Consider the following 24,371-nt stretch of genomic DNA (forward strand, 5'->3'; position numbering starts at 1 on the left):
CACTATTGGAAATAATGCTAGCAGAATTCCGCCATTTTTCATGAAGCGGTGGTTGTGCATTCACCTTACTACGGCTAAATCTTCACTTACGTTAAATACAGCGCTTGTACGTACTACTCATAACTTGTTAGCTCTGGGTAAATACTAAGGGTGGTCGGTACTCTTATCATATTGCGACTGCCGAGATGTATCGTTAATGCATACTTCAGGCACTGCCAATCTTTTATCAGTTGGTTTCGAGCAGTCCTTATATGAACCAAACAAATAAATTAGTATTATCAGATAATCGCCGTTTCCTGGCAGCTTTATAGCATCGAGGAGACTCGAGCAGAACAATGTAAGGTTTCTCAACATAGGGCTATCGTATCTGTTGTGGGGATGTAACGCAAGCAGCAGCGAATTCTTAAAGTCAGCGAAGGCATCTTCCATAAACATAAGCTGTCCCAGCCAACTGCCGGGACTCAAATGTGTGCGGGCTAATGCTTCCACGAATAGTGAAGCACGACCGGCCGGGCCACATGGCCGCGGCTAACCCGCGGCACCACACATCCCGGCGCAGACGACCTGTCCGAGGCTAAGAGCCAACTGGCCGACGCTATCCGCCGGCTGCACGAGTACGAGCTGGAGATCAAGCGGCTGGAGAACGAGCGCGACGAGCTGGCCGCCGCCTACAAGGAGGCTGAGACCCTGCGCAAGCAGGAGGAAGCCAAGTGCCAGAGGCTCACCGCCGAGCTCGCCCAGGTGCGCCACGAGTACGAGCGCCGCCTCCAGATCAAGGAAGAGGAGATCGAAGCCCTGCGGTGAGTACGCTTCCTTGATATCGTCTGTAGGGCCTAGCGGTGGCTCCAACGTAACGCGTTGCATATGCAGCCATTCATAAACATTGCCCGAACACGGTAAGCATGCTTCGACATGTTTTACGTGTGCAACACATGCTGCAGAAAGCAAATTTACTCTAAGATCTTTGCAATAAGGGAATTGCTCAGTCAGCCCGATGTCCTGAAATATCGTGGATAACTTGATCTCTGTCGGCAAGACAAACTAGAAGACTCTTGAATCTTGCCCGTGTAAAGTATGTGGAAGACTACATTTTATTTAGCTGCTTACCGGTAGAGCTGCAGGCCACCGTTCGCTGGACATGGAACGACGAAAAAACAAAGCAAGCAAAGCTTCGGTGCAAGATCGATCAACTTTAGATTTGCAGTGAAAACAGTGCCCGATTGGAAACTGTGGTGGCGCTTGCTGCCACTACACTGCTGGCAGGGAAATACACGTGTGGCAGGTTATTACGCATCAGATCATTCTTTTTCCGGCTTGTAAGCGTGAGCCCACTACCGCCGATAATGAGACTCCTTAACATACGCAGACGTCCCAAACCACACCCTGACATGCTTGCCCTCCATGGCGGCTGGCCCAAGGCAACAAGGCACACATACGCAGCTAGAAAGTTAAGCTTTAGTAGGAAAAGTGTACGGAGCAGTTCGTGAATGTAAAACTGAAGCTTGCGCTACACAGGTCAAGTTTACTACACAATTTAAATTATTTGGACGTATGCGGAAATCAATACATTCAGGCAAAGTGTCAGAGCAACTGTACGATTTTTCTATTGCGCCCCGTATTTTCAAAAACAAGTTCCATGGCCAGATCTCCTTGTGGTCGCTGGTACTTAATACAAATCAATGTATACGCTGTCGCGAGGAGATTATTTGCTTGTACCGATATATATATAACGCTCTTGTTTACACCGGCCCTGTAGCAGCCCTGCTCAAAGTTCACTTATGTCAAACACCTAACTGAATCTATGCGTAGACGATATGTGCGTTATCAGCAGTAAATATCAGTACAGTTGCAGGAAACTTATTTGCGATTATAATGCCTAGCTGGGAACGGAATTCACACAGCTTTCTATTCGTAAGTTTTATTATTTGGCCGGCCGAGCCTTTGCTAATGTTATGTTATCATGATTGAATGTTATCATGATTGGCCGGCGTCTACCTTTATGAAGTAATCAAGGTACAAAATTATTTGTGAGTCTGTACCCTTATATGTATGTTGGGGCATGTGTGCTTAAGTGTTACTCATGCTTATCAGAACGGCTTATGCCGCACTGCGTGCACTGTCTGGCCACGTGCACATACCAGTGCACGTGGGCAGTTGTAATCTTGCCAGCATGTATCGTGCAGCATATTGCAAATTTAGTATTGCGATATGCTAAAAACGCTCCGTTAGAGCGTTTTAGAGCAGCGCAATATGCTACCATGATGCACTGCCTCGCGGAGCCGGGCGCGCATGTGTACCTGGCCCCTCGGTGCAGTGCATTATGCAGGATTCAGTATATTCCGACATATCCCATTCCTACTTATAGACAACATCAGTGCAATATTTTAACAGATGTTGTTTTCTCTAAGGAAACCCCATTGTAGTCTCTAAGCTTCATATTTTATGCGAAAAATGTGAAGCTTGGCAGTTTTTGTCCTATGCTCGCAATCGCTGCATGTTTGTTCTATTTGCTAACGGTCACTCCACATCCATGCCAAAACAATGGGCCTTCGGTTGCTTGTCTCAGCACCAAACCATTTTAGAGCCAACGAAATCAGTGGAACGAGATACGTGGCTGAAACGGAAGTTGCAAAGTGTTTTAGGGCGAAACGTCGTAGAGCAATATTTTCTACATTCGAACCTTTACCTCCCCACTGTCAGGATCTACTTCTGTACCTCACCAAGCGAGCACACCCTGTAAAATTTAAGAAAAGGCGGACGACTATTTGTAGTAGTCATTACGCCCGGCAATTCTTCAAGCCGCATGAGCAGCTGCTGGCACGAGGCATTTCACGCCCCAGTTGGCAGCACCGCAGGCTTGCCACACTGCATTGCATTCTTTTCTTTATTATTTTTTTTGTTCTGTACAGAAGCAAGGCTTAATCGAGGACGGGTTTCATGCACAACATTCCTAAACTTTTCTATCTGTGTATTCATGACCTTACCGCATACTTCGAACCGCTGACACAGCTTGATAGCGCTATTCTTTCGAAGCCTAAATTTAGAACGACTTAAAGAGTTCACACCGGTAGACAACTACACATTAGGTTACGCTCGTAAGTAGATCTGACTCGCAGACTATTTCTGACTCTACCGTATCCTGAAAATCGTGCTCTATCCAAAAAGGTGCTGGCAACCAAAGAACCGAAACGGCGACAACATGACGGCCTTATTTAGTATCGTGCTGAGTGTGATGCGTGTACACGGGCTATATATAGCAATCTACAGCGGGGATCATCCTAATAAGGATGATCCCGCTTTCCGCAATTCCGTGCGTTTAAAAATAGGCCCTGCGCGGATTTTACTCAGGCTGGTGCTTTGCCGTATGAAACCGAGCATGATCGTAGTCATGTGGACGGCACTTGTTTTATCGTTTAGCACGCATGATATGTGTATGCGTATGGCCGAAAAAGCCCTGAGGGGATCATTTTATGCTTGGACTGTTAATTTATTGAACAAAAATGCGCTGAATACACAACTTTGATACATAACTACTGAATTCGGATAGAGTATAATAGCGTTTTGTAAAACCGCAGGTGCCCTTTTACTCTGATGATAGCAACCTTGGCAAGATTTCAAGGTTGAACTAGTACGGAATTTTCTAAAGCTTTGTAAAGCCAGTGCACATTCCTCCTGGAAATAAAGCGATTGCAATTACAGTGCATCTAGAACATTTCATATAACGTGGCGCATTTAAGACCAGAGACGCGTACGCATTATTATAATTATGCTACCCACTTAAACAGTTAGACATAACAAGAATCACATGATTTTTTCGCTGTTTCTAAATTACAATTGTGTGTTCCCCCGCTTGCAATTCACAGGCATAAATCTCTCCAAGTTTGATGAACACGCAAACATTTTATAATCACCGCGAAATAAGCTTCTTTCGTCATAATATGTACATCAAATGACGAAGACAAGGAAGTCTGTGCAATGGGGCATATGGATATCAATGATATCCAACTCCTTCTGACACAGGGGAGAAAAAGAAGATGGCCTGAAGGAGTATGACATCGCAAATTTTGTTAGGCCATCAAATACACATCTCTGAACGAAAAACCAAAAGGAAACTAGTTTTGAGAAGAACAGTAATCTGGATGACGGAAGCACCAGCTCTAGCAATGCAGACAAGTTATCGCGTTTGGAGCGACACAACACGAGATGCTACGCCTTTTCGTTCCTTTTTTCTATTCATTCTGAGACGCTGCCGGTGCGCCCTTGGCCTTCTCTGTCTGCGAAGACCCACTGCGCCCACTGACAACACGGAAGAACCGCCTGGAATTTTGAGAAACACAGCATCAAATTTCCCCCACTGAAGCCACGTAACGGTGAGCTAACGGCTGAATGCACGCAAGAATGCGCAGAAGAAGCCAAACCCAAGCCATTGCCCCTGGTGTAGACAGGGCACCCTCATCTGGACCTGATCCAAAAGCAGCTGTCTTGTTCAAAGCGCATTCTTGCGCATCTCGGAGGACGGCAACATATCAGGTCACCCAGACTCGCGCAGGGGGCCGTGTGAAGAGGAGCCACGCTCAGCCTTGACGCGCGTGGCTGGAAATAGGAGCCGGTGGCCCGGCCCAGCGCCTTCTTGGGCAGCGCTCGAAATAACAACAAGTGGAGGCGAGGGGGCGGGGCCCACAGCCAGCGCCACCGCAGTCGAGTATCCGTCGGGCTTGAAGTCGAGGCTCGGCGGATCCACCATGGGAACCCGTCGACGACAGCCTTACCTCCACATGGTGTACGACCGGAACCAGCAGTACGGCGACAGCCTGTACCGCAAGACCGTGGACGACTTGTACTTACGAGAAGGCATCATGCCTCCGCGCGCCCTGCTATCCAGCAGGCGCTTCGACGACTCGTACTTCATGACGCGCTACCCGAGGATCCCCTCCATGTACCGCCTGATGAAGCGCTGGGACACTGGTGATGACTTAGCCTTACAGCGGAGCATGTCGCTGTCCCACATCACGCATCCAGAGTACAGCAGGGCTATGCTCAACCGGCTGCTCTACCCTGACGACAAGCTGTCCCGGCGCTTTGGTAATCAGAACAAGCTGCACGTCCACTCGTCCCACGACCGCCACGTCCGCGCCATGGAGGACCACCGTTCGCTGATGGCCGATCTCGAGATGCAGGAGGTGCAGGACCGACTTCGCCGTGAGCACAACCGCAAGTGGTTCAATCCGGACGCCATCGCATACGAGATTCCATCATTCAGAGACGACCCGCTGGCCACCGTGTACCGTCGTCGCAGGCCGTTTAGCTTCTACGACTTCTACTACTGGATCTAGACCTGCCCGACCACCGTGCCCTTCTCAGTGGACATTTGCGATGACAACAACTGTGAGCCCCAAAAACTTTAGGGATACCCGACTTCTCGGTACAACGATACTGTTGATTACTGCCTCGGATACATACTTAGTGTAATCTATTCCCTCTAGAAGAATAAATGTCCAAATTTCTGGCTTTACAATGTGTGGTTCAGTGCCGGGAATCAAGGTTCTGATTCCCGCTAGTGCTGTGATTTCTGCAGTAGGATGTTGTCTACAGGTAAGAGTTTTCGGTTTATTCATCGCAGTTCTTGATTTGGCACCTGCGCTTGGTTATCCAGTTGTGGCATCCGATCTTTCTTTGCAGAAAGAAAGATAGTTTGCCACAAGCCTCACAACCGTCTGATAGTGCGAATGTTTTGTTGCAAATATTGCTTCGTTGTGGCTATAACAGAGTTCTTGTGTCATTGTTCCCCTTAAATCAACCTTGGGAGAACTTGCGCAACAGCGAATTAGTTTTCATGGAATTCGTTCTGCAACACACGCATCGCTGTCAGTTGCGAAAATGTGTATGTATATATATATATATATGAAAGCAACCATTACCAATATACTGAATTCTCTAGTTGAGTACTCTGGTTTAACTACATGTACTGCACACATGCGCACGATGCTTTCACATGTGGCTTGTTTTACAAGACATTTTTAACGTTGACTCTCAGGTGGTACATACGAAGTCCATAACATCTTTGCCGCTACTTTCGGGCAACATGATTCATGTTTCGTGCTTTATCCAAAATTCAGGTGGTGCTGTACTACCACAAGGGTATTTCTCAAAAAACAGAATGGAGCAGGAAAAACCCTTAAGGAATTACGAAAATCATGCTGCATTCATATATTTCCCTTGTTTAAGTCATTTGTAGATATTTATCACCATGGAAGCAGGGCTGAACTAAGACTTTTAGAGGTCAGACGCATTTAGGATAACACAACCGCAGAAATAGTGCTCTGTTGGATGTTGGGAAGGGTGATTGAGACAGGAAGGGAGAGAGAGGGGGAAGAGTCTCCACCATTTTGTGCGCCAAGGTCCTTGCGGCTCGACATAGCTCAGGAGATGTGACCTCCAAAATGTCGCAAGACAGCTGGCAACCTTGACCTTTTTTTTTAAACTCCTTAATACGTAAGCATTGGGATTTCGCGACGACAAATCGTGGCCAAGGTTGAAATGTAAACCACAATGTCAAATGCAAGCTTCTCACTGCAATTCTTTGCTTTAAGCACTATCCAAAAATTGCACGGTCCTTGCGTTTACAAAAATAGTTATATTTATGAGGTGATGTAGCCATTAGGTGATCCTCGGTACCGATATGAGGCCGAATTACCAAAACTGTTAGTTCGTAAGTGCTCTTCGCGATTGGCCGGCCGTCTTCGGTAACTTATCCAGTATCAGGATTGGCTGACATTTGCTCTTACAAACAACTCTAACGCAAGTATTTTTTGTGAATACGGACCCAGGGCCTGTTATTTACAAAAAGCTCATACGCTAGAATTGTTCGTAAACGCAAATTTCAGAAAATTCTGGGAATCGGCATATTATTAGTTATAAAGTGGCCAGCCAATGTCAAAGAGCATTTACGAACAAAATTTTTTTGCATACGGCCCCTGTTTTGAAGATGCATTCGCCGGTAAGTGGGCCGCCAGTGTGTGCTATCACATGGAATACAACAGCACACGATAACTTAAAACTTCTGTTATCTAACGGTAGAACCTTGCTGCACATTTCAAGGCAGGCTGTGACACAGCATTTACATGCATTTCATTGAAATACTTCCGCTGGATATGACTGTTCAGAGCTTTAGCTGCTACTCCCGGCAAAACCAGGATTTTTTTTTCTTTTTAAGTCTGTATTTACATGGTCATTTTTGTGGCATTATACAAGCGTGTATTAGTGCACGATAAAGCGTAACTTCAAACTGGTAAGCATTCGGTAGCCTTTTGGTAATTGTTTTTCTAGTGTATTCACCGAGAGACTTTTGAGTGCTATGTGAGCTCAGACCCAATTCTATGAAGAATTGCTGCTTATTGGTCACTGAGATCAGAAATCTGGATAAACGAGAACACTTAAACCATACTTTAAAGTTTGTGCATTAACATCATAGCGAAGTTTCATGAATGTCAAAGAATAAATCAAATTAAAAATGTTTTACGCCCACAGCAAGCAGTACCAGCTGGAAGTGGAGCAGCTCAACATGCGCCTTGCCGAGGCAGAGGCCAAGCTCAAGACGGAGATTGCACGCATCAAGAAGAAGTACCAGGCTCAGATCACGGAGCTGGAGATGTCCCTGGACGCTGCCAACAAGCAGAACATGGACCTCCAGAAGATCATCAAGAAGCAGTCCATGCAAATCACCGTAAGCGAAATAATGTCTCTCGACTTAGTAACCCCTTGCACAGTTAGGACTCTCGTTCCGTCACTGCTCGCACTCTGTAAATTTGGTGTCGTTAACTTCTAAGTCTTTTACACTGGAAAAGTTGCTGCCCAAAGGTGCTGAATCTTCTGAACGGCAGCCTCTACTGCCTTGCAAATAGCAAGGTCTAATGGTCAATACGCTCGAGTACAGGCTAACTATAGCTGTTTCACCTGTGATTCCTGCCTGACTAAAATTAAACACGCGATCTTTTCTTTTGACTTCAAAGTTCTCGGGATGCTTTTGCAATGTTCTGCTTTTCGTTGTAAGCAGCAGTCCTTAGGCGCAAACAGTGGCGCACAGTGCCAGGCTCGAAGGTTTCTTATTGAAGAAAAGGAAAACAGAACGAATGTATGGCAATAAATTCAAGCAACGTTCTTTAGAAGCCAAGACCTCCGTACGTTTCCACAACGAGAACAACAACTGAGACTGCGCGGTATGTCTGGTGCACCCGCAGGAGCTGCAGGCCCACTACGACGAGGTTCACCGCCAGCTGCAGCAATGCGCCGACCAGCTTGCCATTTCCCAGCGCCGCTGCCAGGGACTGCAGGCCGAACTGGACGAACAGCGCGTGGCTCTCGAATCAGTAAGTTGCCTTTTGGGACCGCTATTACATCTGGCATGATGAGTGAGCAATAGCACTGAGATTCCCGTGACATGCTAAGCCGCTGCCGCAGGGCGCATTCAGGCTTTCAAATATGCCTTGCAAGAGAAAAGAATAAATTCAAGTAGCCGATATCTTGAAGTTTTCTGTATTACACCAGATATGTACGCCTCTACCAAAATGCATGATTACTTTTGACTGAGGCAAAATCACACATCTCCAACTTTAATCTCGATGTACATTGTACCTTTGCTTGAAACAAGAACAGCAACGTTGTGCGCAACGCCAGCGCTAAAGTGAGCTGAAGTATTATATTCTAGTCAGTGGGAGGAAATATTGCAACTAATATTTAAATAAATGGTGCAGAGGCATAAAGCATGATGCTTTGCGTTGGGGAGAAACATGCGCTGTTCTCTTCTGCGCCTGTCGCAGGCTCTGCGCTCCAAGCGGGCCGCCGAGCAGTCCCTGGAGGAGTCGCAGGTGCGCGTGAACGAACTGACCACCATCAACGTGAACATTGCTGCAGCCAAGAACAAGCTGGAGAGCGAGCTCTCTGCTCTGCAGGCCGACTACGACGAGCTGCACAAGGAGCTCAGGGTAAGCGCACGTGGCCAGGTTGTGCACTCTCTATCTGGTGCTCGATGAAAACCACGCAGAGTGGATACGTCATGTTTCAATGCCAAATGGGAGTAGCTAACATTAACCACGATGTATGCGAAAGCTTTTCTTGTTACCTCATGTTCATCGAATTTCGGCTTTTTGGAAGTAACCTAGAAATAATTTACGTTTGCTTCGTACACCTATTCAAGTAGCCCCTGAGTAATTAAATAAATTACACCTTCAATTACAGATAACTCGTTAATGCAGTTATGGAGGTTTTGTCAATAGACGCATATTGACAGAGGCCACATAAAACACTTCTGTAATTAAGAAGAGATACGCAAACCATAAAGGTACAAACGTTACTCGAGAAATGACCCGGCTTTCCCTTCCCCTCTCCAGGTGGTTGACGAACGTTGCCAGCGCACGATCGTGGAGCTGAAGAGCACCAAGGACATTCTGATTGAAGAACAGGAGCGCTACATCAAGGTCGAATCTATCAAGAAGTCCCTCGAGGTCGAAGTCCGCAACCTTCAGGTGCGCCTGGAGGAAGTGGAAGCGAACGCCCTGGCCGGAGGCAAGCGTGTCATCGCCAAGCTCGAGTCTAGGGTAAGCACTCGATGCCTTGTGCTTCTCCTGCTGTTGATAAGCAATTTCGGAATTGCAGAACGCGCATGATGTCTTTTCGCGTTATGGTTGATAGCTATAGGAGCGCTAGTCGCTATGCAGCAATTCTCTTCTGGAGTTTTGAAGCAATCCCTTCGTCTAGACAATGAAGCGTCGACAGGACTAAGTGAAATACACTGCGCCATCCACTTCGTTGCCCCACCTGCTAAGAGCTGAAAGCATTATTATCCCATTCGTGACGCTGAGCTAGTCCACAGCTCGTCCTTTTTCAGCTCGCAGGTCTCTATTTAGAAGCAACTTGAAATTGATACCGTATGAAAGACATCGCGAATTGCTGTCACACGAGCCAGCCAATGATTACTATCCAGGGATCAAAGCTTGATGCAACGTTTTTATGGTAATCTTGTTTCACTGTCGCTCTACAAAGCCGCCCTGCTAAATTTGCTGCAGTAATCGAACAAAACCGGTAGCTATGAGCGGGGTTGCCTGCCTCAAGATACGCAAAACTGAAACGACGTCACTCCCTCCTTCATGGCAGAAATAAAATTTCTGGCACGTATTTAATTTGTACGAGGGACCTAAGAATAGCTTTATTGCTATTTTGCTTCCAGATCCGCGATGTTGAGATTGAGCTGGAGGAAGAGAAGAAGCGCCACGCCGAGACGCAGAAGATTCTGCGCAAGAAGGACCACCGCTCCAAGGAGCTGCTGCTCCAGACCGAAGAGGACCACAAGACCATCACCATGCTCAACGACGCCGTCGAGAAGCTGAACGAGAAGGTCAAGGTCTACAAGCGACAGCTCAATGAACAGGTGCGTGCTTTGGAATTAGCGGCTAGATATCATTCAAGGCGACGAGTACAAGAACAGTTACGTACCTACGGGCTATTGTTGTTTAAACAACGGAAGTCAAGACTCGCAAAAAGTGTCGCTGGTCATAGTAACAGCGGTAGTTTTTATACAGTTACATAGAGGATACTGTAAAGTGACTAGGTAAATCTAAAAAAAATCTACACTACTTATTATCAATCACATGAGATCACTAAGAAGCAAACGTCATCATCTTGAAAGGTTGAAGTTATGTAACTACAGAAATAACCTGGCAGTCAAGATATCAGAGCTATGACGCCTTACGTCAGATAAATAGCGAATGCGGCAACTGCTGCTACAGAATTGGTCAAAGTATCCATTGAGGCATGCGCGCAGTCGGAAACTCGCGGAGAAGTGACACGTTTTTGTGCTCTCCCTTCGTAGGAGGGTCTGAGCCAGCAGAACCTGACCCGTGTGCGCCGCTTCCAACGCGAACTGGAGGCGGCCGAGGATCGCGCCGACTCCGCCGAGAGCAACCTGTCCCTGATTCGCGCCAAGCACCGCTCCTGGGTGACCACCAGCCAGGTTCCCGGTGGCACCAGGCAGGTCTTCATCACTGAGGAGTCCAGCCAGAACTTCTAAGCCTAACGACGATCCCGAGCGACAGCAAGCACCCTGGCCGCCACAGCATGCAACGTCCACGACGGCGGAGACCGTATACCACGCCGTTCCTGAAAGAACATAACCGCTACAATAAACAGACTCCAGGGTTGCTACGCTCGATGTTTCCAGCTGTTCTTGCCTGCCGTTCTCGTCTATGACTGCCACATAGAACGGGGCTGATGAATGTGCTGTGTTCTTGCTCATTTATATTGGGGCGGCTGCGAGAGGGTTTAAATATGGCGCGGAGAAGGAATTATCTCAAATACCACTGCCCTCATCTGCCACTGAGTGCCTCTTACAAAGAAGGGTGCTTTCTGTTTAGTAGACGCGACTCTTTGCCTGCCATATTTATATTGAAGCGAACTGAACACAAAAGCTGCGGCACTTTCCTCAGCCTTCCTTAACCTGCCTCCCATGATTGACGAGATATGATATGGGGGCCTTCTATAAATGGCGTGTAGAACGGCTATCATTGACTATAGTAATCCTGGCATCCATAACCTTTTCAGGAGACGCCTAAATTTTTTCGCATAAAGTGCCAAAGCGCAGCCATAACGAAACTATATTGGCTGCTTTTACAAAGCAGTGTCGGAGAGGTGTTGCCTGTGGCCAGTTATGCGAGCTAGTTGGCTCTATGAAACGATGCGATGAAAATGCTATAAATTCAAGAAAATGGTGCGAAGCACTTTTTTTGTTCGGTCTTACAAGACCAGTCACAACCTTCCATGGTTATGCTTGACCATATCAGTATAGCACTGATACCTTTATAAAAAATTGGCCCTTTTATTTTTTATCCTTCCAGTATTGTTCTCAATATCTGTTTGGGTATATTTTGTGACTACTGATGAGAGTTACACATACGTTAACAATATTCATATGCCGCTGACAAATCTTGTTCTACTTTATCCTCTCTACTGTGGGACTCTTGTCGTCCAATTTTTCGCTAAAGCTCTCTCTCTCTCTCTTTCCTTTTACTTGATGTGATTTGTGTGTCGTAGAGCGTGCACGCTGCAGGTGTAATTTTACAGAAAGAATAAAGGCGCCTCCAAAAATCCTCTACCTTCATGCATCTTGTCTTCGGGTCACACTTGACAACGAAATTTCGGACCAAGAACCACAAGCTCGCAAGTTAAGAAAACGCGTGTGTTATAATGCGAGAGCCCATTACGCCTTCCAAGTTTTTAGATGTGCCACGAACTTTGTGCACCGTGGGTCTCATCAACGCTGACTATTCGCAGGCGCACATAGCCGCCGTGAGTCGCTGTAGATAGGCCAATAAATCGCCAATTCTTACATAGTGCTTGCAGAAGCCACGAGGACAAGCGTTCAAGCTTATCGCACTGACAGCAACACCATAAATATCACAAATCAGAGCCAGCAGAAGAATTTGGTAGTATACGTTTGCTGTTGCGCGATGCCAGCTACCACCACTGCACGTACGAGTGTCCATATACGAATGAACGCATTGATATACACATGCCCTGCATGAGCGACTGGCAGTTAATAATAAGGTGGTGCGCGAAGTGATTCAGCTAAGACTTGCCCATGACGAATTGAACGGTTACAGAAAAAAAAGTAGACTTCGGCAATTCGTCTGGCGCTGAACGAATTTACTGCGATTGCCGCAGGCTCACATATGACACTCCGTCTGCCGAATAACAACTGCTTTGTGATGCTCAGAACGCCATCCTCTTCCGCTACACTAGAGCCTTTCGTTCCTACGAAATACATGCACGGACACCACCAGTCTCAGGCTCTCTGTAGGGCGTAAAACCTCGCACAAATTACCCAGAGCAATTTTTGCACTACAGCTCAGTGGTTACCATGTTTACGTGAAGTTGCCATGTTTCTTTTCGAAGGGCACATTGCCGCAGGGACGTGAGTTTCAGCCAATTTAGCGGGAAATATTTACTTCAAAACCGGCTCATTGGGTTACTCTATGCGCGTTTTGCCGAAATTTGTATGAAATGCCTCTATAGTGTGTTGAAGAAAAAGAAACCGTTGAATATCGCGCGCTCTCCTATAAGAAGGTCGGGGATCACTATGAGCCGATTATATATGCGCAGGTTTAACGTCGTGATTTATAGCTTCATTACGCATAACCGGGCCGGGATAATGGAACGTTGCTATTCCAATACTAATCCTCTTCGTGCTTCCTCAGTAGTTTGCGAGAGGCGCTCCTCCCGTGTTATCACTAAGATGGGCCAGCCGCGAACAGGGGATAGTAAGAAAATAATAGAATTGAGCGGAAGGAATCTGTACATTATACCGGCCATGAAATCTGCTCACTTGCACTACTACTTTGCGAGTAAAAATATCGTTCTATATACTAACAGCCACTTGGCTGGAGTATGGATTGTCTCTACAGCGCAAGCATGTAGTGGCGGTGATGGGCAGACTTTCTTCACCCTGTGGCGAGGGGGAAGGTAACTAAGTGGCCTGACTTGGTCACAACGACGACTTGACGAGGACTGCAGCCGCCGTCGGCGTAACAGAAAAGACGGACGCAGTCAACCCAGTTTGGAGCTTTTAACTGCTGCCGCAGCAAACGCTTGTAAAATGACTCGCTCTCTCCCCAGTGCGAGTTTTCTTTTGAGTCACTGGATAATGTATGAACCTTAATGCTAAGAGTTACGTTTCCTCTTGCAGGGGATAAAATATAACCAAATCCGCCTTTCACGTTTTGTCACTCATATGAGCGCGTAGGTTGAAACCATGAGAGTGGCTTGATGGGCTAGTTGGTACATGGTTATACTATGCCAGCAAATTTGAAAAAGGGACTTTCCTGTCACTTTGTCTATGTCTGCCTCTAAATTTTTTTCTTTTTTTAAGTTTGCTGGCATTCTCCTAGTAGGATGAGATGTCAGGAAGCCGAGCTTCCTTGTATTCGATCTATTAGCCACCTCGTTCACGCAGTAAGTCTTAAAGTAGTATGTCGCTTTCCAAAGGGAATACCAACTTTTCTTGGTATGTCATCAAGCGTTTCTTGAGGCTGCAGAAGAAGAATGCGTGTTTCTCAGCACGGGAATATGCATAGCTGGCGCCTTGGGCTCTAGCAGGCAGTAAGAAGCAACAAGATATTAGTGGCACACATAAAGAAAACATTTTGAAGGATACAAAAGCTGGGTGCTTGGGTTGCTATAACGTCATGCTATTCCAAACGTTTGTACCATGACTGGTCACACATTTTAGGCCACGCCCACTACGCTTGTGTGTCCGGCGAAGTGACGAAAAGTGCTAAAACGCCCCATTTCTAAATACTACGGACACACTGCTTATGCATGAATTGACAAGACAAAAGAAAATAAATTATTTATCATTTTACGCTTTGTTGTTATGATACCTCCGCTATGGGTCAAAAACTTTTCGAGCGGTGCGCACTTCCCCTGTCTGTTATGAAACCGCATAACCCCACACGTCAAATTGACGTGTGCGCAATAGAGATGCTGTTTTGAGCCGAACAAAATTGAATATTTTTTTTTTTACATAGCCTCAGACAGGGCCCCGTTCCGAAAGAAATGGAAGATGGCTGCCCGCCAATCACTCTGGCCCTGTGCGCTTGAAGACAGTGGTCAGATTTTTTTGTGTGTGATAAAAAAAGAAGAAGTTCGGAACGGAAAAAGGCTGCGACTGTGCATTCTGAGTGAACTTCCCGCACTTATGGCCGCGCGCAGCGAAGTTACGTAAACCGGTGTTTGCTCACCTCTTTCTGCCCTTATGGTTCCCCACTTGATTGCAGCAAATACCGTTCGCCTTAATCAAAAGTGCACCTCGGTAGCCGACACCTCCAATTGAAGTAAAGGCAACGCGCCTCATACAGCCGATCAGCTGTTTTCACAGTGGCCGCCATCTTGTGGGCGCTGAACGACAAATATGGGGTGTAGAATCGATGCATGTATTGCCGCTGCTTTACTAATCGAGTACTTGATTTTATTTCAAAAAGAATTCGGAACCGCTTTTGCATTGAAAGGAGAGAAAATTTATTAAGCAGTTAAATTTATTAGGCAGTTCTGTCGAAAATGAAGTTGCTATAATGCCGCTCTAAGGAAAAAAAAGCAGTAATCATCTAAGATAATTATCTAAATACACGAATACTTGCTATTCCGCTGAATGGTCCGTGGATCCCTCAAATGCAATGGATGTACGAAGATATATACCGTTTAAGGTTTAAACAGTTTTCGGTGATCAATGAGTGAATTTGTTTTGTAATGTTTTGGATGAGTAAAAACAAAGGTCTTCGTGGAGCAATCAATGATGTGAATTCATTTTTCTCTAGCTTTCCATACTTCCACATGTCCGACTGGATCCACGGCTGATCGCGCACACCGCACCGAAATAAGGAAGTGCTTTTCGAAGTAATCGATAGCGCAGCAGATGAGGATGGTTGCTGACGTTCTGCTTCGCGCTGTTGGGCGCGGAACTTTCTCATCTAGTGCAGTCGTGGCCGGCACTGGGCACCCCTCTTGGCAGGATAATGTTGCGAGTCTTTTTGGCACGCAGGCGACGTCACTTAGCCTACTCTTGTTCGGTTCAGGATTCGTTTTGTCGGTGTCCTCAGCGCTTCGTTCACGCCGCCGCGATCGTGAAAAGGAAACTGTAAGCTAATAAAGGGGAAACAGACCAATCGGAGACGCCAGCACCATCCGCTCGCTGCTGGCTCTTCTGCGTCACGCCGGCGTGACACCGCCACCACCCTCCTTTCCAGGAGGTCTACCTTCGCTCCACTAGCTCAGCCTAATTAAAGCCCTCTCCATTTCTCAGGACTCTTCGCTTCTCCTCAGCTGTTGAGGTAAGGAAAACGTGGCAGAGCAGGTAATGTTATTCGCTTTAAAACCAAACAAAATCGGCCGCCTGTAAACGAGGACAGCGTTTGATTGGGCTTTTCAGAAACCCTTGCGAGTCCCCCTCCACGCTTACGTTAGTGGTGACATAAACTTGACATCAGGAAATTGGGACACAATCAAAACAGAATCGCTTTACGGTATAGCGCCTGAAGTGCAACACTCTTGTAAACGCTGTGTTACAACAGTAGTTAGCGCGTACTCAAAAAAATATGTATATTAAAACAAAAAAAGTAGCGCTCTCATTAGGCTTACGCCTTGAAAACGTGAACTGGAAAGGTAGTGTCTGCAAAACGACGCTTTCGCTTTACTACTATCAGAAAAAAAAAGAACCACAAGAAAAACGAGGGATGTGCCTGAATTTCGGCCACTGTGTAGCTATACGTATTGCATTAGGCGCTCGAGAGACCTTGTCGCAAGTAGCGCCGTCTGCCGCTAACGACGGATACGCGTGCACGTCAAAGCACTGGACCTTGAGCGAGACACTTCATTAGAGTCGGTTTCAAGCGTAAGATTCGAATCAAAATTCAGTGGCCAGCTCAAAGTGTTTACAAGGGAATTCTCCCCGCTGCGCGTATTCCGCTCGAGAAGACGGGCTTAAGAAAACTGCAGCGCGGAACGTCTACTCTCCGAGCACCGGCGCGCTTTATCCGCTGTTACTTTGGAGCAGCGGACCGACGCTAAATCCTCGCCGGTGTTCCAGCACTGCTCTGCTCAGCCTCAGCGCTGAAAACGACACGTGTGCGGATCATGCTGCTGCTCTTCTTTCTTTTGCCGCTATGGCGGCCTGATCTACTTCTCCTAATCGCCTGTCGTCAACGAGATGTTTTATAGAGCTGAGGTGGCGTATACACACGACGACACGGCTGAATTAGGCCGAGCTGGTGCCCACTGCGCGCTGCCTGTGTAGTGTGGGCTAATGAAATGGGCAACTTTCCATGGCCGTGTTTATTTAACTTCGTGAGGCCAAGACATTATTCTTCTGAGGTAGTAAAGCGGCTGTTCTTGAGCGCGGCTTAAACCTTAAACTTGCGCGCTTCGGTAAGCTACAAACTTATCATCCTAAAAGCGTGCATCTAAAATAAAGGAAGTGAGTCTGGCACCTACCATATTATTGAGACAACAATGTGGGAGAGAGAGAAAGAAAAGGTTTTAATGGGAGCTAGAGTGGTTAGCTTAGCCAATCACATGTCATGCGACGTGAGAGGATTAGGGTTCAAAATGATAGAGAAGAAGAGGAAGGATAAAGAAAACGAGGTAATATAATAAGAAAAAAAAATTAGGAACCTTCATGCAAACATACCCAATAATGAAAGAATAAAAGAAAAAAAAACTGAGAATAAAAACATATACTCGAGCAAAAAACCTCTACAGGAGATGATTAATGCCTGGGGTAACGCAAGAAAGTCGGAAGGGCCTTGGTTGCGCGCAAGGCAGAAGCAGTGCTCCCCCGAGAACATAATGACCATAACGTTATCACGACGAAAGTTTAAAGAACTCTTTCAGTGAGATATTCTCTGGTTAACCTCCCTGTCTTTACTGTGCCTCTCTCTCTTTCTTGAGTGAGTCCTTGAAGCTATGAAACCCTTCCAAGTACAGATTATGTAAGCCAAGTCCTGGCGAACACTGCAAGCGTGGTGCATTTACTACACAGCTCGGTATTAGATAAAGAGCGAGTAAAGAAAGCAACATTGAGCAGAAAGTGATGCAAGCATGTATGAACATACCTATGGAGGCCATGAGGCATGCGGAAGACGCTTTTCTGATTAACAGTGCGAAGGGACCCGTCGAGCCGTTCCGCAACATCCCCTAGGGACCGCTGGGGGCGCCAGGCTACACCAGACAAACAGCCGCTGCATCACGCTAAGTGAAAGGAATACGAAGAAGAGGTTCCGAGGATCCACTCGGGAAGTTAGAGAATCTCGAACTGCTTTACCCCTATAATTTGTGTATTCAAGTGAAATATGCTCCACGGATTACACGGTTGTCTCAATATGGACGTGCAATTCAGTCTCAAGAGATTCTATATAGTTGTCGAACTATACTATAGGTACTTCCAGTTTTGAAAAGAATAACGGGGTCGTGTACATGAGGCCTAGTTAAGCCGGTCATATCGAGGGTCTCTAAATTTACCGACGTAGACATCGTAGAACCTTTGACTGGAAATTCAGATCCATACTGTACAATAAATGATACTGAGCTGAAAGTGAAGGCCACTTTCTATTACTTTTCCGTGGGCCCCTGACACTTGGCCAATCGTGATACCGCTCCTTTAATGAAAAACACCTATAAAACTCATGTGATGGCGGCCCTTCCCAGCAGCCCCATCCGCTTTCTCATTACTTCTAATACCATGGTTTGTCTCTACGAAAAACAGAACTAGACCAACATATACACTGGCATCAGTTGAAGAATGTTTTCTTTCTCTCTCTGTACAACACAAATCGAAGAGGAACTGTTTTCAGTAGACGAGCGCAACGTATCGCCTGTGAACTGTACGTCCAACTGTATGCAAACGCGTCTCCAGTTACCTTGGTGACTGAGCCAGTGATAATGGAGGGTGACCAGACTTTATGCACTCTTCAAATAAATAAGAACTCTCACGTGCTGAATTCCTGCATTGTTAAAGATTGTGATTGGCATGTGCAATGGCTAATCTTATCCAGTTACTCGAACAAGCTGGCGTGTTGTTTCTTAAGTGGCACGCTGTAGGGAGATAAATATGCGGAAGACTCACAAAGGCCCGACTGGGAGATTTGCGAAACACAAAATTCTTCGAGTATTGTGGGCGCAGATACTGCTTCCTCGCACACTTCGGCAATAGTTATTGCGACACTTCTTGCGGTTCCCTAACTGCCTGCCTGCGTTTTATCAAAACAGTCGGCAGTTTTCCGTCTTGCAGCTGTCGGGCTGACATAGCTTTTCCGACTAATACTACGGTAAGATTTCTTTGTCTTTTTTTGACAGACGTTATTCAGGCGCAGTAGCACACAAGGAAAGCAGTAACTAGTAGGTAACGAGTCAAATGGTTGTTTTTTGAAATATTCCTTGCTTAGTAACGGCGTAGTCTTGCTTCGTAACATAGTAGTAGTACTCTACTCAGTAGCTAAGCCTGACGGAGCTCCAAATTTTGTTGAACCAATGCCGACAAAAGCAGTGAAATGGAAAAGCAGTGCAGCCTGATGCACTTTAATTGTTAAGTTCGTAATAGATAGAAAGGATGATTTTATTGGGGATAGCCCTCAAACACATCAACACGGATCTTGGCAGAGTGCCTTGGAAGGGTGCCTTGGCGGAGTGCCTTGTTGGACGTCAGCGTCTTATCACAAAGTGACGCTGAAAGGAAAAAGAAAACAAAAAGACATTCTTGTTTCTGGGTGGAGTTCGGATTCATTACTTTTTTATTGTGAGCTAGGGGCTGAATTCGCAAAGCTTTTCGTTCGTAAGTGCTCTCTGCCATTGGCTGGCGGCTTTCGCTAATAATGTGTCCAGCATCAGCATTGACTGGAAATTTCTCTTGGGAACAATTATAGCTTTTTGTGAATACCGGCTCAGGTGTTGTGACCGCTGTGCCACGGCACTTCCGTTGAAGTGAGAGAATATTTGTAGAATATTATCCAGCTCGACGCAAGTGCGGTGAAGCAATTAAACGCGCCACTTTGTGCGTGTTTCTTGGAGGACTGGAGCCTGAAGTTGCAAGCGCCGGAACAGTATGCGCTTCATTGAAGGGGCAGATTTCTTTTTATGCCCGCATTGGCAATGAACCAGAAACCCATGTGAGATGGAATATCGATGCATTAGTAGTTTTTACACGTCGTGATATGATGTCAACAGTTTGAAAACGTCCTAAAAGATGTGAAGTGGGCAAACGCATTTCTCAGCGAAAACGTGGGTCGTCCTTGGATATCGCAATGGCATCTCGTTTCCTCTCAAAAGTGGAAAGTCTCGTAGTTACTTGAACTGCTGTTTGGAAAGAGTATATTCAAGTGGGTGATCAAGATCTCAGTGTGTGTTTTATGACTCGGAGCATCTAGATTCCATGCGATGAACGTCTGACACCTTTCACTTTGCTACATCGTTCTCCACCACGAGGTAGGTGTCTTAATGACAGGTTACGAGATCACCGCGCATCTGGAATTTGAGGCGCAGGTATCGGAGGGACATTTGGCCGACCATTGGTCGCCAGTGCTTATGTACTCCAGCCTTCAGTGCCACACGTGCACAGCGAATAGAAAAGACCATGCGATGACAGAAATGCTTGCAGCCCTTGCTATCCGCAAAAACCACTACAAATGTGTAAACCCTCCGTCAGTGGCATTGGCACAAAAAGAGTGGCAGTACTTGAATGAATGCTTTCGTGGGCGTGCAGTGGTATTTTATTTTCGTAGACATTTTTTCTGACGTCGATATTTCTTCTATTTATATATTGGTCACAATGGGCTTTCCCCCCCTCGCTTGTGCACAAATGGTTTGTCCATGCGCAGATATTTGTGACAATGCGATCAAGGTCAGTTGATGTCCCGCTCGTACCACCTATATCGCTTCTTTCTTTGTGTACTTCGCTTTTGCGCTGTGATTATGAATGCAAGCGCCTCTCCTTCCTTTTTAATTTTTATAATACCGGCACGCCGTCCGGAAATTTATGCATTGTAAAAAGGGCTTTCAGAAAAGGTACGTAGCTCTTAAGCGACAGGAGAACACATGAGTCACCGATTTTGCTTCCTATTTTGACCTCCCAGATTCCCTTTATTCGAAATAATGTTTATTAGACCAGAGTGAAGCAGCAAAGGGTAACGCGACGACATTAGTCGTACTCCGAACCGATCGCAATGCTTAATTCGTTGCCGACAATCTCCGTCTTGTGGTACCATAGGTTGGAATCCACAACAACTGAAAGAGAGAGAGATAAATAGAAATAGAAAAATAAAACTACGGGCACTATAAAACGGCTATATGGCGTAAACACAAACGTTTTTCTACCCGTATGCACACTGTGTAATACAGTTGTGCATTCCAGAACACCTTTGTTTTCGAAATGCCAAACTGCAAAATACAAAACAAGAAACTTAGTTTTTTTTTTACCTGGGTGCATAAATAGCAATAAAGGTGGTTCTGCGTCTATTTCGTTCATTGGGTTGCACGGGGTACTTCTCAAATTTTGGCTGTACGTTCAAGCAGTGAAATTTTTAAGTTTTTGGCGGCAGCGCCATTGTGCCTACAGAATATCAAGAGTTCTCTTCATTTTCTGCTCTTTAACGCATTTAGCAATGCCCTGCTTGTTAACACTGCGCATACCCGTGCATTTCAAACTAATGTGTGTCGCACGAATGGAGAGAGCTTTGAACTTTAATTCAAGCATACATGCACCAAGAAGTTGACACTACCATTCTTCAAACTGCTGATTTAGTTCTTGCTAAACATAGCGCAAATGCAGCACAAGTAAACGCTTGCGCCGCTGAAAGAAGCACCATATTTGTATAAAAGCTCCGGCAGGCCCAACTCAAAATACCAAAATCACACACGACAAAGGAGACAGGACTCACATATTTCACCCGGATGTACGATTACTTGGAGTTGGTGGCATGTCGAATAACACTCCGGAACGGGCTTCAGGGTCCAGAGTTTTTTTCCCTTAATCTGCGCTTGCCAAGATGGTTTGCCGACATGATCGATCTTCACGGAGCGCAGAGGTGATGTGAATCGGAAAGAAAAGAGAAAATCATAAAAAATGCTAGTAAAAGCATCAGACCTTCTCAAAGAGACCAGCTTTCTTATTTATAGTTAACTGAGCTCAAGAGAAAACTTAGCACATAGGCCTACCCTATCTACCTACATGATTGCATAAAAATGTTTCACTTCACAAGTGCTCCTGGGGTGGGGACGATGAAGGGCGTAAAAAATTGGAGGACGCTTAAGCTTCGCCTTTAAGAGTGGAACGCGATGGCGTTATTGGGCCCCGTTCGCATAGCATTTTTCTTTCAGTGGAAGCGCTTGACTGCAACACAGAACATAGGAAAGCCTGCTTACAAAGACTAACCTTACACCAATCCTCTTAAAGTCGGCTTCACTTTTCAACAGAAATGCATTGCTGGGAAGTCGTTTTTCTAGGGGCAATATAAGTGGTCTTATATTAAAATGTGAAGGCCCTAGCACCCTTTTTTATTATTTTATTAATTGTTTGCTATTTCCCCGACGAGCGCTTGTGTCCAAAACGCATTAGGCAGGTGAAGTCCCAATTTGACCTGCCGAGGATGCGAGCGCAATCTGGATATCATTTTCGCAAGTAAACTACACGAGCGCGCCGCTGTAGATCTGGTAGAAATGCTGGAAAATGTGTTTGTGTTTGAGTTTCCCCTTAACAGAATTATGTTTTCTCGTACATTCAAATTTCAATTCGACGCCGAATAGTAAACAATCCGACGCCGAATCCGACGCCGAATGGCAAAGTCGTACTTTACCATTATTCTGACCGATTTCACTGTGAGAAGGAGGAGGAGGAGGAACAACTTTATTAAAAACACCAGTCAATGAACATCGGGAGAGAAATCCTTCTCCCCCGTCGCCTCTAGCCGTCGGCCGGAATACCTTGAGACACAGCAGCAGCAAGGGCTTGACCGATGATGTCCTGCTGGACGTTGGGGTCTGGGCTGCGGAGCAAAGCCTCCCAGGAATCTAGAGTGCGCGAGCTATCATGCTTAGACGGACATGTCCACACCATGGGAACCAGATTTGCTGCCTCATCACAGAATTTGCACTTTGAACCGAATACTCTTGGATGCCACTTGCTGTAGAGTACGGGGATTGGAAAAACCCCCGTCTGTAATTTCCTCCACATAACCTCATCTTTCTTCTGAGTGTTCTGTCCGCTGCCGGGTAAATTTGTCGATTTAGACTGTAGTGTACTGTGATTTGCTGGTATGCACGCATAGCCTCGATTCTGTTTATAGTTTCGGTGACTTGGGAGGTTCCGGGGGTCGACCGGTAAGTGAGACCTCGGGCGACCGAATGAGCCTCTTCGTTCCCTCTAAGTCCCTGGTGAGCTGGTGCCCAAACGAGCAGAACAAGCTGTCTCGGTCCCCCGTCCCTGTTTAATATACGGATGGCAGTCTCCGTCACCCTCGCCGATTCGTAATTTCTCAGAGCGTTTTTGGAGTCGCTGATGACCACCTTTGCCCCCCTTTGGCTGACGGCCAAGGCTATGGCCACTTCCTCAGCTTCAACCGTCTCGACGCCACTGACTGTGCAGCACGCCATTAGTGTTTCACCTTCTCTAACCGCCACGGCCGCTTGTGCCGCTTTGCTGTCATATTCTGCAGCGTCCGTATATAGGACGTCCTGTCGACCAGTATACCTAGTTTGTAATGCCTCTGCTCTGTCTTTACGCCGGCCGTCGTGAAAGGCAGGGTTCATGTTTCTGGGTAGCGGAGGTATTTTTATCTTGTCTCTGATCTGTCTGGGGATGTCTCTTGAGCGTACTTGCTCATGTTTGGACTCGTATCCCAATTTATCCAAAATTTTCCTCCCCATTTTAGAGAAATTTGATTTTTGTACACCAAAACCTTGCACCACGTGGAGGGCCTGCGCGGTCCGGGTGGTTGGGGATTATTTTCTCCACCATGGACGCCGACATCCACGCCGACACCGGCGCCGGATTTTCTGCGACACGGGGCCCTTAACGTTATCGCGTTAAAACAGCGCGAAGGACAGGACGAAAGCAGAGAAGACGTACGCAGTGCTACAAGCGACGCACGTAACCGACGTACACAACCGCAACAGTAAGGTGCGGTTCTTGGACATGGTATTGAACTTTAGGCTAGACCACGTGTGCTTGATTTATGAACACTAGTTGTGCCTTTTACCTTATGCGTCCACCCATTCAAATCTCGTTAAATGAAGGATCGCTCATTCCTGTCTTCTTTTTTACTGGGGTTTTACGTGCCAAAACCAGTTATGATTATGAGGCACGCCGTAGTGGCGGGCTCCGGATTAATTTTGACCCCCTGGGGTTCTTCAACGTGCACTACAGCGGAAGAACACGGACGATCTTGCACTTCGCCTCCATCGAAATGCGGCCACCGCGGGCGGGATTCGATCCCGCGACTCATTCCTGTCTTAAGGCAGCACTAAACCGGTCTTGTCAAAAATGGCAAGGAGCTTTCTACGCCAAGTGCAACGGCTACAGCATGCTGGCTATCCAACACCGTTGTTAACCTCCATAGCGGAACGATTAGCCAATCATCATCATCATCAACATCATCATCATCAGCCTATAATTATGTCCACTGCAGGACGAAGGCCTCTCCCTGCGATCTCAAATTAACCCTGTCTTGCGCTAGCTGATTCCTACTTGGACCTGCATATTTCCTAACTTCATTCCACCCCCCCCCCCCCCCACCCACACCCCCTAGTTAACACTGTCGTTGAAAGAAAAGTGTAATATCATTACA

The 24,371-nt window shown here is 46.4% G+C and overlaps 3 protein-coding genes across 3 annotated transcripts in view; 2 read left to right on the forward strand and 1 right to left on the reverse strand.

Annotated features, from left to right (window-relative positions):
- Nucleotides 1–12,142, forward strand: part of LOC119436076 (paramyosin) — a 33,564-nt gene extending 21,422 nt beyond the window's left edge. The window contains exons 8-14 of the mRNA XM_037702823.2: nt 560–800; nt 7,528–7,723; nt 8,238–8,366; nt 8,817–8,981; nt 9,387–9,593; nt 10,223–10,423; nt 10,865–12,142. Coding sequence (XP_037558751.1) covers nt 560–800; nt 7,528–7,723; nt 8,238–8,366; nt 8,817–8,981; nt 9,387–9,593; nt 10,223–10,423; nt 10,865–11,062 — 1,337 coding nt within the window. The 3' untranslated portion in view covers nt 11,063–12,142. The remainder of the gene's footprint in view (nt 1–559; nt 801–7,527; nt 7,724–8,237; nt 8,367–8,816; nt 8,982–9,386; nt 9,594–10,222; nt 10,424–10,864) is intronic.
- On the forward strand, nt 4,227–5,515 carry LOC125939998 (uncharacterized). Its single transcript, XM_049655645.1, has one exon. The coding sequence runs from the start codon at nt 4,743–4,745 to the stop codon at nt 5,331–5,333; it is 591 nt and encodes a 196-aa protein (XP_049511602.1). The 5' UTR covers nt 4,227–4,742; the 3' UTR covers nt 5,334–5,515.
- Nucleotides 12,143–20,728: 8,586 nt separating the features above from the next.
- Nucleotides 20,729–24,371, reverse strand: part of LOC119461427 (bifunctional arginine demethylase and lysyl-hydroxylase PSR) — a 28,334-nt gene continuing 24,691 nt past the window's right edge. Inside the window, exons 5-6 of the mRNA XM_037722766.2 lie at nt 21,468–21,597; nt 20,729–20,814 (exon numbers count right to left, since the gene is read on the reverse strand). Coding sequence (XP_037578694.1) covers nt 20,729–20,814; nt 21,468–21,597 — 216 coding nt within the window. The remainder of the gene's footprint in view (nt 20,815–21,467; nt 21,598–24,371) is intronic.

The sequence above is a fragment of the Dermacentor silvarum genome, chromosome 1 (genome assembly GCF_013339745.2).
Source record: "Dermacentor silvarum isolate Dsil-2018 chromosome 1, BIME_Dsil_1.4, whole genome shotgun sequence".
Taxonomy (NCBI): Eukaryota; Metazoa; Arthropoda; class Arachnida; order Ixodida; family Ixodidae; genus Dermacentor; species Dermacentor silvarum.

Excerpts from the sequence above, each read along its gene's own strand:
- LOC125939998 (XM_049655645.1), top strand. The coding sequence starts at position 4,743 with ATGGGAACCCGTCGACGACAGCCTTACCTCCACATGGTGTACGACCGG.